Genomic DNA, 20,663 nt, shown 5'->3' on the forward strand with positions numbered 1-20,663 from the left:
GTTGCAAAACTAAACTCAGTGTCAAAATGAACTAAAAACCCAGACAGTTCTGCTGGAAAGTTCAGCACGAAAACTTAAAAGGGAAAAAACTATTGGTTAACAGCAAGAGCATATATAACTAGCTGTAGGGTCTTACCAAAGAGACACTCCTAAGTTAGTAGATTTATCTCGGACTCCTAGGGATGTGTCAGTACTTGAGAAGGCATGCCTATAATTCCTACAATAACAGAAGAATGCAAATAAAACAAGCAGTCCACCATCTTGGTAACTATTAGGGGAAACATTTGGCCTATCATTCACTGAAAATTAAGATGAAAGTTTTCAGAAAGTCAAAAATAAATATTCCACAAATTACAACTACCAGAGAATTTAAAAACTCACTCAGAATACTATGGATCTACAGGAACAGACAAAGGACCATCGGTGTCCCAAAATAAAACCTGCAGAAAACATGTCACCGCTGACACCCGCTGAGTCCGGACGGTGAGGACCAGACAGAAGTAGTGCAAGTAGCATACTTTTAGCTTTAGCTATCACGGTTTTATTCTAAGAAGAATGTTTCCACAAGTTCCTCACTGAACTAAAAATTGATTTTAATACTAAAGCACCAGACATGCCTGGTGGTGGTGCCCTGCACCTTTAAGCCCCGCACTTGGAAGGCAGAGGCAGGCAAAGCTCTATGAGTTCGAGCCCAGCCTGGTCTACAGAGCAAGTTCCCAGACAGCCGAGGGCTACACAAAGAAACCCTGTCTCAAAAAACAAAAAGAGCACCAGCGCGATATACTTGATATAAGTAAAGATTCTATTAATTCTTAATTACTTTTGGTTCTCTGCAAATTTGGAGATCATAAGGACATTCTGTCCATATGCCACTAGTAAGTCTGGAAAACACATCCTGGAACTGAACCACCTTCATTAAGCAGGTCATATAAATCTGATCTATAGCACTGCTAAAAGCAGAGTCCAGGAGGAAAGCCTCTAAGTTTGCCCACAGCCGTCATGGCACTGGAGTAAGATAGAAGGAGATACGGGCACACACTCTTGCATTTTCTTCTCTGGAATAGAGCAAATCAGCTCCAGGGCCACGGGCCGGCATCTTCACTAAATCTGAACCATTTGTTTTCAACTTCATCTTCACTCTCAGGAACAGGGAAGTCAATCCTCACCCTAAAGAAACAGCAGCAACGCATTCACATTTTAATAAACACGTGTTGAATTGAAGCCGGTCCAGGAATTCCAATAGGCTGTCTGTCCTCACTGGAACTGAGCCTTGTCCAAATCTCTTGTGTGGACACCGGACCTATTGATACACGTGGGTACTTCCTGTGTGCACTGGGTGAGTTCTAAAAGTTCTCTCAAATGTCACCTATGGAGGGGACGGCTTCTCACTGTTTGGTCGGAAAACTGGATAAAAAGCCATCCAATTCAAGATTACAGACCCATATCTCTGATATAACTTCTAAACAAAATCTTACCGAAAGAATAGAAAAATATAACACAGAAAATAATATATCGTGATCAAATTAATCCAAGGACAAAAAACTCAATTGTCACTTGGGTGCTGGGAGTAAGAACAGGTGGGAATGGTCAGAGAAAGTTGTAAGGGGATTTTGAAAATGATGGATATGTTTGCAGTCTTGATTTTGATTAATGCATGGTTCACTTTAAGTGTGTGTGGTTTGTCATACACCAACTATATCATTAAAAGCTCCTTTAGAAAACATTGCCTTTGAGTAGTTAGGAGAATGAAGTGCAAACAGCGTATTTTGTTCTTACATTTATAAATTCACACAGCGTTTCAATGACTTAGGGGTTAAGAACACTTTTGCAGAGGGTCAGGGTTCGGTTCTCAGCAACCACATGGTAACTCACAACCATTTCTAACTCCAGTTCCAGAGGATCTGATGTCTTCTGACCACCGCAGGCACCAGATAAGCACATGGCGCATGTGCGTCATGCAGGCAAATCACCAATACACATGTATTAACTACATCAGTGTTTTTAAAAAATCTCTTTGAATGGACTCGCTCGCTCTTAGAACTGCCTGACGTCTACGTAGGGCAGAAACCTGTTCGGGGGAAGACTCCGGCAGCGTCGAGGCGGTGAGAGAGGAGGGGCTGAGCAGAGACCGAGGGCCACGGGAAACACAGCTGACGGGTGCTGGCCAACAGCAGAAACAAGCCCGGGGCGGGGGTGGGGGGAGCAGGCAGCCCACTCCTAGGGCTCGTTCCTAGAGGGCAGGATGCCCTGAAGCCCGGTGAGTCTTCGCGCACAACCAAGATCGGTGTACACGTGGGAGGGAAAACGCAGAGACCAAGAGCGGGCATCGCGGGCAGCTCCAGCTCTGAGAGCCCCGTGCAGCTGTGTGTGTGTGGGGGGGGGAGGGGGTGGACACAGAGGGCGGAGGTGCGGAGGGCGGGACCGCGCAACCCAGCTCCTCCCTCGGTGGAGCGGGCTGGGAACTTCGGCCCGCCTCTCCCGCGCCCTCCTCACCACCTGCCCGGCTGCCTGCAACGGTGTGTCCGTCCGCGATGGCGCTGCTCCGTTCCGCGGATCCTGCTTAACCTAAGCCACAACCCGCGGTGAGAGGACGGAACGGCGAGACCTCACGACTTCCCTCAATCCTCCGTGCAGCCAAGATTGCTAGGCCCAAGGCTGCCAGCGGGGCGAGGCGGGCGTGCCGTGGAGGCGGAGCCTGACGAAGGGGAAGCCTGGGGAAGCGGAGGCGAGCGGGATGAAGGGGCGGGGCCTGAGGTGGGTGGAGCCTGGGGAAGCCGAGCTGAGGCGGGCGAGATGAAGGGGCGGAGCCTTGGGTGGGAGGAGCCTGGAGAAGCCGAGGCTGAGGCCAGCGGGACTAAGGGGCGGAGCCTGGGGTGGGTGGAACCCCGGGAGGGGGCAGCCAAAGTTTTGAGGAGGGCGGAGCCAAGAGGAGCCTAAGGTGGGTGGAGCCTGGAACAACCAGAGGCGTGAGACGGGCGGAACCTAAAGTGGGTGGAGCCCAAAGTAGGCGGAGCCCGGAGCCTGAGAGTAGCGGAGGAGGTTAGGGCTGCGGACTGCCGCCCACCCGACGGGGGCGGGGCTTGTGTTCCTTTTCCCAGCGCGCACCGCGCTGCGGGGTCTCACGCGCGCTTTTTACCTCTCCAGTCAGCGTTTGTACGCAAGTGGAAGCTTACGAAGTGGGGGGTGTGACCTTTTCTCAGCCCCGTCGTCGTAGTTAGGTGCTTGAACATCCTCAGAAAAGTCAGGTTTCTTCTCACCGCTCCCTAGGACATTTTGTGTTGCAAATTGCTCAGATGGGGTAAGAGGGACTAATGCACAGAAACGTGCAGAAAATAACTGCAGGCCAATCCGGGTGGGTCGCCTCGGGCCTGTCACTGCCTGGCATTTCAGAGCGTGCTGCTGACCCCAGTCAGTACATGCAGTACCCACTTAGCTCCCGAAAACCGTTTTCTGAAAAACTGAGACACCCAAACGCTTTTCCGAAACTTCATACTCCAGAGACCTGAGTTTGGGCGCATCGTTACTGTAGAATTGTGAAGAGACAGTTGCCTCCTTTTGGTTCAGAAACAACAGTTAAAAAAAAATTTTTTTTCTGGAAGTAAAAGTGGTAATAATAGTCAAAGAAGTTACCGCTCCCCGGAGACTAGGGATGCTAAGTTGACTTAAGTTTACCTTTGAAGAGAACATACCTATGAGAAAAAAGGAGTTTATGAGGATTCTTCTTATTTGAGAACATTCAAGTAGCTGATGAATGTTTTGAGGAAAACTGAGCTATGCTTCTGCTTCTGACCCTTCCATTTACAGCTAGAAACACCATAAAGTTTCCTTACAGAAACACAATAAATTATGTTAGTGTTCAACAGCATGTTGAACAGAATAGACCTTTTCATAAATACTGACTACTTGGAAAGGGCGGTTATTGTTGAGAGTTAGGTAGCTTGGAGCTTTTCCAAACAATTGCTTTTCCTGACGTCCTTGGAGCTTTCCCAAACAATTGTTTTTTCCTAATGTCCTCTCAGGCCATAAAGGCCAATAGCCCAGAAAGCATCAAGAGCACCGACTTGAGTCAGTTGATAGGGAGTATATGGAAACTTTCCCTATTTCTCATATCCTTCGATACATTCCAGAGAAGTCCAAAGACAAAATTATCCCGTGTGCACATGGACCAGGAATGTTACTGAAGGTTTCCCAGGCTCTATTTTTTTCACATAAAGTTTTCGTTGATTCTTTGAGAATTTCGTATCATGCATCCCAATCCCGCTTATTTCCCGGTCCTTCCATATCCACCCTACACTCTTGTAGCTTCTCCCACCCCAATAAAATTTTAAAAATAAAATGAAAACATTGTGCTCCTCCGTCTTTCCCACCTCTCCATCTTTGTCGTAGTAGCCTGGGAGCTGAGGCGAGTCACAAAGTCTACTCTTTGCCCAAACAGCTTGTCTTGCAAATGTTCATTGCAATGAGCTGAACCAAGGGGTCTGATTCAAAGCCTCTGACTTCTGGTACACCATTGATAGTGGACCTTCACTGAAACTTCACTATTGTGCTGTTACCCCTAGTCATGGAGACCCTGTGGTTACGGCTCAGCAGAACCAGTCCCCTTGCCCACTCTAGCAGGTTATAGATGGGGTAGATATTGGGGTGGGCCAACTCAAAGACCTGGATATAGCTGGGTTGGCCATTCGGGCCTCCACCGAAAGCCGTGGGAGTGCTTAGGGTCAGGGTCAACATCTGAGGCCACTTCGCTGCCTGAGGGCCTGCTGCCATCGAGGCCACACCATTCTGAGTGGCCCGCACTGCCACCCAAGGCCATGCTAACATCAAGGTCCGAGTTGCAGCTGAGGGCCATGTGTGGGTCCATGGCTGTACTGCCGCTGGGGTCTATGTTGAGGTCCATGGCGTGTGATATCACCAAACGTCATGCCAATGCCTGGAACCTGCACCACCTGGGGCCATGTTGATGTCCAAGGGCCGTGCTGTTGCTGAGGCCATACTAATCCGAATGGCCTGCACTGCCACCTGAGGCCGTGGTGACATCTGGGCAGGCTCTATTTTTAAATAACTGCCGGAAACAATCAGATCTCTTGACTGCTTCCAGAGCCTGGTGAGCCAAAATCTCAACACCTCCTGGGAGTTCAGCATCACAGGGTTAAGCTGCTTAAAAGCAGATGCCACTAGCAAAGTCTCTTTAAACCAGAAGATGTGCTCTGTAAGACCTTGGGCTCACTGATTTCTGAAGGAAGAGGTGTCTTGTCACTAAAGGACTGGTAACAAGGGGCAGTTGTGGCTATGCATTCTGGGAACAGCTCAGTTTGTACTGCCAAAAAGTCCTTCTGTGCCGATCAAGTTCAACAAAATGCCTAGCCTTGTAGTCAGAGCAAAGGTATGAATCTGAAACCAACTTTACACACTTTTTAAAATTATAATTCCATAATTAACCTTATGAATTATGTTGTGTGTTGAAAAGTATATTACAATGTTTGGTGGGATAATTGTGGTTTTTAGGGCCATCTTTTTGGTCATGAGACTCTTCCAATATGAATTTTCTTCTTTCCTTCTTTGCCAATAAAAGAAAAAAGAAAGCCTGAAGTTCAGATTCATCTATTCCCATTTAAGTCTACATTAGCCATTAACAAAATGCACTTTAAAAATACTCTCCAGTGGATATCAAATCAAAGTTAAATAAATATGTATGTGCATATATGTGTATAAAGCTTTGTAAAACTGAGCCAAAGGATGTTGTCATCTTATCATTAAGTAAGATAATTAGATAATGTCTGCTATGTGGACAGTTGGCTCTGTGCTTCATCAGCTGTTAGAGACAAGCCCTGTAAAGGGAAAAGTCCTTCAAAAACAAGCTGGGAATTAACTGTGTAAAAAGACAAAAGGACACATACATGTTATAATATCCCATTATTTGATACAATTAATATACACTAGTGAGTTATTTTTAAAGATGGAGGGATTAAAACAGACTCTCCTATTTTAGGTTTATAATTAAAAATGTCCTTAGCAGAATAATTAGTTTTCCATGTTGTTTTGTCTCCTGCTTGTTGTATAGTAGGTACAGTAGGTCAGAAGTATGGGTCAATCTTTTTCCAGTCCTTTGGAAATCCATTTATTTTTGCTTGTATGGCATATTCATTGATGGAAATGACAAAGTAGTATCAAAAATTGTATTCAGGTAATTAATATCCATATTAAAATTCACTTGTCAATGTAGAGCTTCATTAGTTGTAAGGATTATGGCATAACCATTCATGCTTTCGGTGAAAACCCATCTTGATGGCTGCTATGTGGCAATGTAGGTGCTTGATTGGGAGACAAAACTTTTTGGAAAGAAATTGCACCTATAGGATTCATTGTGTATTTTTGGATTCGACTTTAATACACAGAACCCTCTCTGCTAATGCTTTCAGCTCTTCTTGATCTCACACTAGGAGAGACTAACTTAGCCCTTTAAGAATGAGGGACTGTACAGGGTGAGCATCAGAAACTGACAATTACTGACTGTAGGACAGTGTGCCAACAATTGCTCAGGCAGTAAGTCGGCATGGTGGGGCTTGGACAGGAGGCTACAATGGCTAATTCTTCTTCACCACGTGACTGATACAAAGGCAATTGAATAACAGTACTCAAGCAGCCTAACTGTTTGAGAAAAGATAGTTTGGGATCATTATTATTTTAGAATTTTTAAAATGATCCCAGATTATTTTATCAGTGTTATAGTACAGCCTAGTGGACTCTTCACCAGTCTAGTATCCCCTTTCTGCTATAAGTGGGGGAGTTGTTCATTTATTGCCCTGACTTTCCCACAGGTAGAGCCCCGACCCTCTGGCTATAAGAGCAGGAGGAAGCCCGACTCCCTTCTTTAACCAAATGACTGTCTGGAACCCTTAGTTTCTGGTATTTTAAAGTAAACTATGACGTCGAGCATGGTGGTGCGTGGTTATTACTCCATCACTGAGAAAGCTGAATCAGGAGGGCCACGAGTTCAAGGTCAGCATGGGCTAGGTAACAAGACCCTGTCTCAAACAAAGTATTAGTAAACATGTATGTTTACTCCATAGGTTTATGTATAATCTGAACACATGTTCTTACTACTTTAAATGTTTATTTTACTCCATAATAGTAAGTTTGAGTATGTTCCAAAAGTTTAGCAAAATCATACTTTAAGCATCACAGTTCAGTGGTTTCTTACTCTCAGACTGTCATGACTTTTTCTCTTCAGTGATGTGCCTCTTCCTAGAGAGCCACTCATGTCTCTCACTAGGAATTTGATGGGCCTGCAGTTTTCCCTGTAGACCTGAAGCAAATCTCCCAGACATTGCCTACAGCTCCCACAAGGTCAGTCTCTTAAATCAGTGTGTCCTGTCTTCTGTTACACTACACTTGAAAAATAAGATTTCTAAGAAAAATCTTTATAGAATTAGGGGTAGGCTTTTCTTTTTAGTAAAGCATTGATGGATAGGGAGGGTCAGTGGCAGAGCACTTGCGTGGTAGGTTCAAGACCCTGGGATTTTTGTTGTTGTTTCTTTTCATTTTGGTTTTTCAAGACAGGGTTTCTCTGTAATCCTGGCTGTCCTGGAACTCGCTTTGTAGACCAGGCTGGCCTTGAACTCAGTGATCTACTTGCCTCTGCCTCCTGAGTGATGGGATTAAAGTCATGCACTACTACCACCCAGATTGGTAAATAATTGATTCCCAGGATTGTTAAAAAAATATCATAAGGAACTTAGGTATGTTCATAACACTATATTTCTTTACTATAGGTTTACTGAAAATGGAGACTTACTCGGCTTCTTAGGAACCATTTCTCCTTGTGGGCAGTATTTGTCAGTGTCAGCCTTGAAGCCCATATCAAGCGATTCTGTTATTATTCTCCTTTCCATAAAATCTTCAGGTCATTGTTATGCTGTGGTTGTCTCTGAAAGAGGGCCTTACTTGGTAGTAAGTAAGGCTGGCCTTGAGATCTTCCTGTCTTCGCCTCTGGAGTGCTAGAATCACATACTCCCCGACATATGTAAAGAGGGCATATCCTTTACATCATTCCACTCAGCTGCTAAAGTTTATGGGGGTACACCTATTAAAATACCCTTTTAAGGTAAATATTTGAAACTTGGATTGTTGGAGCTGGAGAAATGGCTGAGAAGTTAAGAGTACCTGTTACTCTTGCAGAGGATCTGGTGTGGTGCCTGTCTGTAATCCTAACAATTAGAAGGTGGACTTCGAAGGTTAAGGAGTTCAAGGTCACCCTCAGCTGCAGGGGAGTTAAAGACCAGTTTTCCTAAGGGTGAAGGGAGGGGCTTAGTAAACGATGTCATCCTGCCCAAGCTGGGAAGTGAGAGTTGAAACTTGAGTCATTTGGTCGGACCAAAGAAACCATCGTGAGGAGAACTCTGGAGCAGACAGCTTCAGGACTGAGTGCGCCTGGGCTGGCGGGGTAGTACTCCATCTCAGAGTACAGTCATTTCATCAACACCTGGGCTGGCGGGGTAGTACTTCACCTCAGAGTACAGGCATTTGATCAACAGCTGGGCTGGCGGCTCTGCACAGGGTTCACAGAGAACTGGAGGGGGTGAGTCATGGGCGCCTTGCTCTCCTAAGAACTCTTCTCTGGTGGGTGGAGAAAGGTTAGGAACATTGCCATAGGAAGCCCTCTCCACAGAAACATGACAGGAACAGGTGTCCCTGCTACCAAGCAACCTTGTCCCTTACCAGTATTCCCACACTACAGAATCTTCCACTCCCTTTAATCACTCCCTTTGTATGTGGGAGGGGGGAGGATTTTGACCACTGTGACATCTCTGTTACTTCGTTTGCCTCGTTTATTGAAATTTTGGTAGCTTTCTAATTGGCTTCTCTTTCCACTCTTGCCCCTTACAGAATATATCACCAAGGCATGGTGTTTCGAGATTGTTTCTTCATGCATGTGACTTAGATTGTTCCAACTGGACACAGGTCACCATCCTGTCCTCTACTCACTGGACATCTCTAAGCGGGGACCCCGGGGTGATAAACAGGATGGCTAGAGACTGTTTCAGTGGGGATACTATCAAAGATCAGGCTGGGGCAAGGACGCCTGTTCCTGTTTCATATTTCTGTGGAGAGGGAGTCCTGGGTGTCTTGGAACTGTTAGGTCTGTAGACTAGGCTGACTAAAACTTAGAGGTAGGTCTGCCTCTGCCTCTCAAGTGCTGGGATTAAATACCCAGCTGAGGGTATTTTAACTTCTTGACGTGTCCTTACTTAAACCCTAGAGAAAATGAGGATTCCTTCACATGGGGGATGTAGCTGGAACTTCCCATCTTCTGTTTCCCAGCGCTCACTCATGCGGCACCCACTCCACCTCTTGACTGTGCCTCAGGGTGTCTACCTACAGACCTTTCCCCAGATCACCTAAGAGCCTGACTCCTCTCTGACGCTTGACTAGTGAGACTTTAACCCCTTCCCCCCCTGACATTTTCTCCACAGCACTTCAGTCTAGAAGGCACATGTTTATGTTGCAGTCCAACTAGAAGGGACACAAGGAAGTCAAGAAGTCATTTGGGCCATAAAATCCCTTTCTGCTTCCACAGGCTTCTCCTTCCCACAAGGCCTGAAGCACCCACCATGGAGCTTACATGGTACTTAGCTGTACATAGAGTACTCATGGGGCTTCTGTGCCTATGTCCACACAGGTGTCACAGGAAGGCACTCTGGTGTTTGGGGGTGGAGGGATGTGGCTCTTTGGAGGCAAGCAACAAAAGCAAAAGGGTTAATTAAGGTTTTTACTCTTTTTCTTGCTTTGTGTAAACTCTGAATATCATTCAGTTTGGATATTAAAACAGGAACTGGGAATGCCGGGATTTAAGCTAAGATCTTTAGCTTGAAAGGATGAAGACTTGAGAAAGGTATGACCAGAGGCAATGGGATTATGAAAATTATAAATAAGAGTAATATCACAAATAGCAGCCTGTTAAGTCTCGACGGCTCATATCTCAGTTCTCCGTCTTCCCACAACAGTTTCCTAGGGCTGTTTGGAACAGGTATCCCGTTAACTGCTTCCTGAACTAAGTGAGAATCCTCACTTCAGGAATTTTTAGAATTACTATAAATCAAAAACTAGTAGAGAGGATTTAGGAAAATGATTTTTTCCTCTTAAGCTGAGTGTTTACCTATCTGGTATAGCTTAAGAGTGGCTTGAATTACTTGGTAAATAGTCACACGCACCAGGAAAAACAGATTTCCAGATTTTTATTTCTGGAACTGTACACCAGGTATTAAAGTACAACAAATACAAAATAATGCTCAAAAAATCAGTGTTTATGTACAAATATTAAAATCAATGCAACAATAGCAACTTCCTCTTGAACATTGGATACTAAAACTTGTTCTGATTGTCACTAATTTATCTCATACTCATAGGGTACTTATTTCAAACTGGGACAATTGGAATCACTGGTCATCTAAGAGGAATATTAATATCTACCATATTTAACAATAAAACTAATAGTTTCCCTCCTTTTAGTGAAAAAATTAGGAACTTTTTAAAAAACATAGTAATGTCAATATTTTATAAATTATTTCAATTTCCATTCGTAGACAATGTGCTCTGAAACTCTGGGCAAACAAGCTCCTTGGTGGTCAGGTTTGTTAGTTTACATTCAAAGTTGAAATAGTTACTAGACTTTGGTTAAATTAAATAGTACTACTGTTCTATTAGGTCTGATGTTCTCAAATAGTTATGACCTTCAATTTCAAAAATTAAAAAGGAAACAATTGCACAATTCTTTGACCTAATTGTACAGACTTTAGTAATTTTTAAACAGTATTCTACATCCTTCAAGTAAATTCAGCAGTTGACCGTGACAAGAGGAAAACTAAACATTTGAAAAGCTAGCATGAGCAAGGAGAAGCACAACTAACAAAAGTAAAGTATTGCTATAGTCACAGCACCAGTTACACTTCTGAATGAGTCCACGTCCTCCCCAGTTCCCTGGACACAAAGGATGGATCAGCCGACACTGCAACTGCTCACCAGGAATTTTTGGTTTGTTCATATGAAAATATTGCGGCAAATGAAAAAAACAAAGAATTTATCACAGTTTGCTATAAGAATTGTGCTTAATGCGTGATAATAAAGGCATTGATTTTTCTTCATACAACTGCAAATCAGGTTTTACTTATGCTTTCAAACTCAATTCTTTTAATAAACAGTAACAAATTCTGTTAAGATGTTTAAATGGAGACAAAAAAATAAAATCCAGCCGTTGAAAGAAAATTCAATAAATAGCTATTTTACATGGATAAAGTCATAGTGGTACAATTTATGAATGTCACATCAAGCATGCACAAAAATGGTATTATACATGGCAGGAGTAGTCAGAAAATATTGAATTAGATCTAAAAAGATATGAAGAATTTACTTTACACATATATACAAAAATCTTGCAAATTATTGCCTCATTTTAACAAGGAATTAAAAGTAAACGTTACCAGCTAGGTAGCACTCTCTAAGAGGCTAAAATCAGGTTAGCATTTAAAAATCTGTTAAACTAGCTGGAATTTATTTTTCTCTCATATCATTTTCTGGATTTTGGTAAAAATCTATTTAAATAACTAAAGTGTTCGTTCAACTCGCTGATAATCATAACTCTAGATAAGAAACACTGTTTCCATCTTGTATCAAGACCCCAGCAATGCATAGATAAACTGGATATATTACTGCATCAGCTAATGAGAATGGGCATCTTCACTTAAGTGCAACTGGTACTAGCATTCAGTCATCTTTGTGTAAATTATTTACAGACCAGCCACTGTAAACCCAGAGTGAAACTTAAAGTTATAACAATGGAAGAGTATGCCCAGTATCCTCCTACATTAAAGAAAGTACACTAAAGGGAACAAAAAAAAAAAAAAAATAAGGTTCAAAGTTTAGCACAACACAGCAATAAGAAGCTAACCACTTGGATAAAAATATCAGAAAGCAACATAGAGCCCAGGCTACCCATTATTTACTGTGTGCATACAGGATTTTAGATGTATAAGTTAGAGACTGATTTAAGTTATTAATTTAACTACCCTTTGTCCTCTGTGCTAAACTAAATGTTATAGTCAATGTGCTAATGCATAAACACTTCAAAGCAATCTTCATTAAAATGCTGCAAAGAAACAAAATACACATCATCCAACTCTAGGGATGCCATTGCAGTTCACAGTTTGTATAATAAATACCCTCCCCTCCAGCACTAAGCCCACTACATCCTAGCTAGTCAGCAGCACAACCTTGAAGCGACTTACACTTGCAAACAGCAACACAGTCAAATGGTAAGGTTTTTTGCAAAGCAACACAACTAGTAATAAGATCAAAATTTCTAATTAAGACGGTGCAAAAAGTAATTATTTTAACTGTGCTAGAAAAGCAAAGCTTATTATATCCTAATACTGTATTGTATAGTTGATTCACCTTAAAACTTAAAGGAGCATGTCTAATAAAGCAAAAATGGTCAAAGCTTATGACAATGGCTTCTTATTCACGTCTGGAATAAAAGTAAAATGGCATTTGAGATGCATGTGAACATCTGTCACTTCTTAAAACTTAAAAGTGGTAGCGTACCATTCGATTTCAGATAGAAACTCACAGTTTTTTCTTGCCAACTATTCAAGCTAAACAAAATAGCTTAAATATACTTCAAGGTTCTGCATTATGCATACCATCTACAAGTCTAAGTATTAACATATGAACTGCAGTGCTCCAAACTTAAGAGGTGTTCCAAGCAGAAACCAGGGTGGAACATCCTGGGCTTTGAAGACTGCTTCTGCAAGTCAACTGCCTCAGAATACACTAAATTATCAGTGACCAGTATGATTTTTAATATTGCAATCTTGACAATGGTGGACAAAACCCCATATGAACACATCTTCAAATGCCAAATTTTTAGTCAAAAAATACAATAAAAAAAAAAAAAGAAAGAAAGAAAAAAAAAGGAAATTACACAGAAGTCTCCCGGCAGTAAAATGACCAATTCTGTGTAAGGTAGCCCTGGTCTAGAATTTTGAAACAGGATCCAAGCAAGAGTCTTCCTCATTTGCACGCAGTCCCTCGTGCTGGCTTCCAGACAGATGGTCTTGCTGCTTTGTAAACTGAAGTGCTCTAGTTGAATAACATGAGAGAAGTTTCCATTTAAAAAATCCTTGCATGTTTGTGCAGTTTAAAGAAACCTACCCCTGCTTTTATTAACAAAGAAAACAAACAAACAAAAAAATGCTACATTGAGCAGGGATTGGGGTTGGTACCTGTAAACATTGTTATTCCACTGCATCCATTACGGCAAAAGGAATTTACACAAAGAGAAGCCACACATCAGTTCACAACATCTGTGCTGGTTTTGAGCTGGTGGCCTCTGTCTACAGGTTTTAAAACTGGGAGCGAGGGCAAAGGGAACAGAAAAGAAGGAGGAAGTGGAAGAGGTATTAAGGGATGAGGAAGAGAAGCAGAGCTTAAAGCTGCACCACAGAGTTCAATCTTAGTTCCCAACTCTGCTGATCATAGTTCATTTCCACATTTATGGATTGAAAAATGAAAATACTCTTGATAAATCAAGATATAGTTCTATACATACTGACATCACTGATGTCATAGTGAGAAAGTCAAACTTCCAGTGAAAGACTATGCACACCTGACAGCTCCCCTCAAGGTCACTGGTACTGCACACCCACAGTCTCTGGGCTTCTCATCCGTGTCACTCTGAATGAAGGGCGGCGTGCTGATGCAGAGTGTGGGCACTGATGAATCCATTGGTCTCACTGGCAGACAAACTGCCAAAGTCAGCCACAGAGACAGCCATTTTGGCACTGGTGATATGATGTGTGTGATTTTCAAAGTCTACACCCAAATTATTTACAGAAACCTCATTCATAAAGGATTCAGGGACAGCAATGCCCATTTTCAATCTCTTTGCGGGTCTTTCCGATTCTTCGCTGCACATAGGGTTTAGCTCTGAGTGATAAAATCCAGTCTCAAATAAATTAAAACAATCACTTTCACCATTGCTGGGCAGGGTGAGTAACTCTTCCGTTACAACAGGCACATGATTGACTTGTCCACGGGGTGTGTTTCCCAGTGGAGGAAAGCTATCGTCCAGACAGTTCACATCTGTGGGGTTGCAGACAGTTGCTACACTGTTGGTCAAAGCTAAAAAGAAATGGAGAGTAGCTGAAGTGAGAGAGCTGATGTGTAACACAGAAAAAGGACTCGTAGCACATGGCACACAAAGATCTCATTTTACCTGTCAAATCACTGGCAGTGAAGGAGCTGAGAATGTTCAGCTGCTGATCAGGAATGGGCTCAGGCCGGTTAGAAGTTAAGGCTGAAGAATTTACTGTACCACCCAGAGACTCTGTTTCATCTACAAGACGATCCATATAGTCCCTGAAAAACACACCAATAACCTCAATAATCTTGACTGTGCATCAGAGCTAAAAACAGCAATCAATCAAGTCAAACCACTAGACTTACGTAACTCCAGGGTGATGGTTATAGCGTTTCTTTCCAAATTTTGTCTGCTGAGCAAAGTAATCGTAGCGTTCTGATTTCTTCCACATGTAGTAGAAGGCGACACATTCAGCAACAGTTCTAGATCTCACCTAGTGAAGAAAGGAAGATGACATTACAAACTGCTACTTCCAACTCCATTTTGAGCAGACTCCCCAACAAAGAAGCTTGAGTCACAGGTCTTTCCCGTCACAATTATGAAATTCTAAATATGTCTATCAGTGATATGTCTTTATGTGTAGTAAGCAAAGATTTCAAAAGCACAAGATGCTCAAAAATAAAACAAAATAGACATCCACAAGTTATTTTGTGTGTTTACTCAATGCCACTGACTGTGCTGAGTCTGACCAACCGCCAGGACAGGCCCACCTACTGATTCCAGAGAAACATACAGCCTCACCAGACTAAAGGCTCCATGGACTAGAAGGAAGAAGCTCTGACAAAGGAGCCACCAGCCTCTATATCCACAGATCACTCGAGAGCATCAGTAACCAAAGGCAGGGCTTTTAAAAGACAAAGAGTTGGTTCCATATCCAAACTATGGTCCTTCAAAACATCACTTCACAGCTACAAGTAAGCGTCTGGCTATAGGAACAAACTTTTTTATTCAACAAACACTGTCTTCCCTGATTGATCAGTGTCCCAATAAAGGCATTTCAGAGTTTCTATCCTGACTCCAGAGTGAGTGGTGATCTGAAGTCATGAATAGAGGGCCAAGCTTTGGAAAGAACGAAATATGGTACACCATTCAATAAACATCATTAGCTGTAATGGAAGTCTTTGCAGAGAATGCAGGCTTCTTGGAGCCACAGGCTTTTCAGTCTTATTCATTAATAAAACTCTAGTGCCTAAAATAGTATATGGTAAGTGGAAGGACATAACTGTTTATGGAATAAATGGAGTAAATTTCAAAAGTCATGGTAAAAAGATGTTTAAATGGACAACCAATGCAGACTTCTTTGAACATGTTTAAACTATTCACACTAAAAACTTCCTCTTTAAGAAAATATTTGGTGTTTTTGTTTTGTTTTTTCTTTTAACCCTAACCCTATGTCTTTTTTGTTGTTGCTGTTTTTTGTTTAACAAACAAAAAGCCTGAAATTTCCAAATAGTAATGGAAGGTGTAGCTAATGCAATAGACTAAACAAGTCATACAGAATGGAAAGGGAGAAAACTGCCATGGCTCAGAAATGACAGAAGATATGCACGGACCCCAAAGAATCAGCAGCGACAGATCGGGAAGCAGCAGGTCTGGAATCCAGTTACATGGGAGAGTCTATAAACTGGAGCATACATTTAAGGCCTACTTAACTTCAGAGTAAATTCAAGATTAGTCTGGGCAATTTAGTGAGACCCTGTCTCAAAATAAAGACTAAAGAGGGGGCCAGGGAGGCTACAGCTCAGTGGTAAAGGGGGTGAATGACAAGTGCAGGTTCAACACTGACCATGAAAAGAGTCAAATGCTAATAGGCAGTGTCTGCTAAGTTGCGGGATACAGTATTAAGCTACGGAGATTACCCTAGGGCCAAGCACAGCAGTTCATGCCATCACCTGAGCACTGAGAAGGGTGAGGGGGAAGAGCACTGTGAGTGTGAGGCCTGCCTGGGTCACACAGTGGGCCAGGCCGCCTGGACTAGCTTTAAACAAACACACAGACAAATACATAAATGTATATAAAAACAGTAATTTCCCTATGTACAAATAGTTTGCTGAATTTTGAAACTGAAAACAACTCTACTTACATCAGTCTACAACAGATCTGTGAGTAAAACTATAAAACACTGAGTAAAGAAATTAAATAAATGGAGAGAAATTCTACGTTAAAGGATGGGAAAACTAACGATTAATAACGCTGCAACAATCAACAGTGTGAGCAGGGTATCAGGGCACATGGTTTTTTTGTTGTTGTTGTTGCTGTTATTGTTGTTTTTGGTTTTGGATTTTTAAGACAGGATTTCTCTGTAACCCTGGCTGTCTAGGAACTCCCTCTTTAGACCAGGCTGGCCTTAAACTCAGAGATCCACCTGCCTCTGCCTCCTGAGTACTGGGATTAAAGGCGTGCATGGGGCGTTGGTGCAGCACTCAGGAGGCAGAGGCAGAGGCAGGGTTCAAAGCCAGTCTGGTTCACATATTGAACTCCAGGCCAGTCAGGGATATACAGTAAACCCCTGTCTCAAAAGAGAGAGAAGAAAGCTAGTAAGACACCAGGGTGTTCAGGCAGAGAAGGCAAACATTAAAAGAGCACAGAAATATAAGCACAGATATACAACCAACTGATCTTTAACCAAAGAGTAAGGCAGCTCAACGGAGGAAGAGTCTTTTATACAAACAGTGCTAGAACAAACAAAACAGAGCCCAAACAAATGCATCTAGACTCAGACTTCAGTCTGTAAGAGCAGTTCTGAGTCAGACAAAAACTAAGCTAAAGGGTACAGACTTCCCATATACTTGCTGCTCCCACAAATGCACAGCTTCCCACTGTTTGTGTCTGGATCGGGACACTTGCTGCATGTGATACGCCTCCATCAATAGTCCCTCACTGCCACCCAGAGTCCAGAGTTTCCATTAGGACTCTTGCACGACTCCTTTACAGCGTCACACTCAACAGGTTCCCTTCCTCGGGCCCCTGTACCTGCTCACCTCTCCTTCCTGCCTAGCCTCTCCAACCTACCCTATGAGCACTCTTGACTTTTCCAGTGTCAGACTGCTGGAACTTTTAGGATGCACGCAGCCGTTTTGGATTACTTTCTTTCGCTTAGTATTAAATATTCAAACCTTTCCCTGTGTCTTTTGTTATTTGCTAACTTTATTTATTTATTTAGTGCTAAATGATAACCTGTTGTCTAGTCTGCTACCAATCTATGAATTTATCTCTAAGGAGATACTGATGCCCAGTTTTGGCAATATAATCAAAACTAATTAAATCGACTCTGAACATTTATATGCAAGTTTCTCCTTGAACATAAAATTTTTAGCCCATTTAGATAGATATATGGAATAGGGCTGCTAACTCATTTAGTAACATGTTTAGATGATCAGAGACTAGCAGTTATCCAAAGCAGCTATACCATTCTGCATCCACACGAGCAACGAATGGGACTTCCTGGGGCTGCAGTCCCTGCCCGCACTGGACAGTGATCAGTACGGATTCTTAGTTGCTCTTATTAATCCTCAATCCCTCTCTCTGAATCAGCCTCCCTCCCTCCTACTCTCTCTCTCCTTCCTCCCTGTTTTTGTTTTTTTTTTTTTTTTTTTTTTTTAGCAACTGCAGTTCTCAACACTCAATAAAAATATGAGACCACATATATCAGAAGAGCTTGGAAGAAAGTGAGAGTCAAGAAGAAACACGGAAGGCTTCCAGACAAACATACTGAATCCATGTTGTGAGAATTGAATATAGAAACTAAATTCTATCTGGCATCTATAAGAACATTCCAATCATGTTTAGAGTACTATTAGAAATTCTATTAGCAGGGAACATTAACACATTGTTCACTTTTCCCCATTTAAATGACATAAATCATTGCTTATATCCATTTTAACTAGTAAGAAATTTCCCTACTAATTTACCTTATTTTTCTGTATAAGATGAAAATCTTTGCCATAAAGCATGAGTGCATGTTCAAAACTTCGGCATTCTTCTTCTGTCCAGGCTGTCATTCCTTCTAAAAAAGAAAAAGGAAGAACTCAATCGGCGCCCTGTGCATCACTGATCTATCTTCACTATGCATTCCCTGGGAAAGGCCAGAAACGCAACTCTTCTCTCTCACACACATTCCGAATTAGGGAATTTCAGATAATATTGCCAAAATACACACCAGTCATTTAGAATATAAAAATATTGGACTAGAAAGAGAACTCGGCAGTTAAGAGTGGGTACTGTTCCTCTAGGGGCCTGAGTTTGATTCCCAGCATCTGCATCAAGCAGTTCACCACAGCCACAACTCTGGCTCCAGGGGATTTGATGCCCTCTTCTGGCCTCTGTGGGAACCTCCACTCAGAGGCATATACTCACACACAGACACACACACATAATTAAAACAGTAAAAATACAGCTTACAATGCAAAACAACAAAAAACCCAGTTTTGTTCTCTGCACTGTGGGACAATGATTTAATGGTGTTTTAAAATACACATTTTTTTTCTATTTTTAAAACACTGTGTGTGCACATGTGTCAATCATGAATGTCTCCTCAGAACCTATCTACCCTGTTTTATTGAGACATGGTCTCTCCCTAACTTGGGTTTGCTGATTGGGCAAGGCTCACTGGCCAGTGAGACCCAAGGATCAAGCTGTGTTTGCTCCCAGCATAGGATCACAAGCACACACCACCACAGCTTCGCACATGGACTGTGCAGACCAGACTCTGGCTCTTTACCAACTGAGCCCCAACCCCAACAAACACATTTTTAAGTGAACTAAAAATGACTATTGTCTTTCTGGAGTAAAACAAAATGTTCTATTTTGGTTTATCATAAAAAGTAAGTTCTTTGATTCAAGATTACAAATAAAGAATAATCCATATTTCTTTAAAGTCAGTATTGTCAGTGTTGGTGAAAGAGAATTAATCCATACTTTCAAAATATCAAATCCCATAAAATTTCCAGCAGATGCTAATGCTGCTACATTAAAACTCTAGTTAGGGCAGAAACTTCAAAGGTTTCAGCCAAGGTTTGGGATTCACTCATTACTCTCCTTTATTTCTAAGTTACCTCAATCATTGATACTGGGGCCCAGATCCACAAAGATAGCAACAGCAGTAGACAAAAATCAAAAAAATATTTTGAAATCGGGGAAAAAACTAGTGTTTCTAGAGACTGGGAGTTCTTTCAAAGAGGCATCTTCTACAAGGGACGCCAGTTCACTATACTATCTCAAAGTTAAATACACATTTCTAGCCTTCACATTCTCCATGCCATTTATAACATCACTAAGCATTATTTTCACTCTATATTCACTTAATGACAGCCACAGTACATAAATGTCTATAAATGTAATCCACATACACAATGATGGAAATATTAAAGGAGTGGCCATGTTCTGTAACAGGCATAAACAGACAGCAAGTGCTATAAAAACTATCTCACCATCACTAGACCTGTTTCCTTCAAAACACTCCACGGAACATACTGTATATCGTTTTTCTTTTTCTCACTTATTTATCTGTGTGCTTGTACGTCCGTGTGTATGGAAGTCAGAGGACAACATGTGGGTCCCAGGAACTGGACTCGGCCATCAGGTTTAACAGCAAGCGTCTTTATCTGCCATCTCGCCAGTCCTCTTTTTCTCCCTTAATCCAAAATCTCCATTTTATCTTCTGACTTAAACAAAACCAAAATATTCCCAATATTTTACAATCAAACCAGGAAATCATCCTTTTTATTTTTTAGTTACTTTGTTATATTGTTATCTGTGGGGTCTACTTTGTTCTCTATTTCTACAAAAAAGTGGAGGTGGCAGGGTGGGGTATGCACATGTGCACAGATTTTACAACAACGCTATAGGACTGCTCTATCGTTTACATCACCTATCCTGAGCCTTAAGCGGACAGCCCTGGCAATTTCTCTTTTCAATCCAGGCGTTTCTCACCTTGAGATGCTTTTCCATTACAGCAGTATCTTTCAATTGCTTCCTTTATATTGTGGTTACACTTGAGAAGTTCATATAGTGCCTAAGAGGACAAGAATGAAAGAAAAAAAATTCAATAAAAACTGCCAACAATTCATATCTAAGAGCATTTATTAAAAATAGGTATCTTTATAGGCGAATCTTGACAAGCATTACTAAAATGCTTTCAGATGTCACGACAACCTGTGTTATGGTGTCACACACCTTTAATCCCAGCACTTGGGAGACAAAAGGCAGATCTTAGTGAGTTTGAGGCCAGCATGGTCTACATAATGAGTTCCAAGACAACCAGGGCTGTGTAGAGGCCCTGTCTCAAAAAAAAATAAAAAAATAAAAAACACAACAACAACAAAAAAAACAAGTAAGACAGGCAGTGGTGGCGCACGCCTTTAATCCCAGCACTTGGGAGGCAGAAGCAGAAGGATCTTTGTAAGTTCGAGGCCAGTGAGTTCCAGGACAGCCAGGGTGGTTATACAGAGAAATCCTGTCTTAGAAAAAT

The 20,663-nt window shown here is 42.0% G+C and overlaps 2 protein-coding genes across 2 annotated transcripts in view; one reads left to right on the plus strand and one right to left on the minus strand.

Annotated features, from left to right (window-relative positions):
- The first annotated feature begins 4,084 nt into the window (after window positions 1-4,084).
- On the plus strand, window positions 4,085-6,822 carry Setd9 (SET domain containing 9). The gene is given in 6 exon segments (XM_057789407.1): window positions 4,085-4,192; window positions 5,046-5,086; window positions 5,088-5,305; window positions 6,071-6,130; window positions 6,133-6,184; window positions 6,819-6,822. Coding segments are annotated over 6 exon segments (483 nt in total).
- A 3,411-nt stretch (window positions 6,823-10,233) lies between these two features.
- Mier3 (MIER family member 3) overlaps window positions 10,234-20,663 on the minus strand; it is a 28,046-nt gene continuing 17,616 nt past the window's right edge. Inside the window, exons 9-13 of the mRNA XM_057789917.1 lie at window positions 20,126-20,207; window positions 18,106-18,200; window positions 14,500-14,627; window positions 14,270-14,412; window positions 10,234-14,175 (exon numbers count right to left, since the gene is read on the minus strand). Coding sequence (XP_057645900.1) covers window positions 13,724-14,175; window positions 14,270-14,412; window positions 14,500-14,627; window positions 18,106-18,200; window positions 20,126-20,207 — 900 coding nt within the window. The 3' untranslated portion in view covers window positions 10,234-13,723. The remainder of the gene's footprint in view (window positions 14,176-14,269; window positions 14,413-14,499; window positions 14,628-18,105; window positions 18,201-20,125; window positions 20,208-20,663) is intronic.

This window comes from Chionomys nivalis, chromosome 15, assembly GCF_950005125.1.
Source record: "Chionomys nivalis chromosome 15, mChiNiv1.1, whole genome shotgun sequence".
NCBI lineage: Eukaryota > Metazoa > Chordata > Mammalia > Rodentia > Cricetidae > Chionomys > Chionomys nivalis.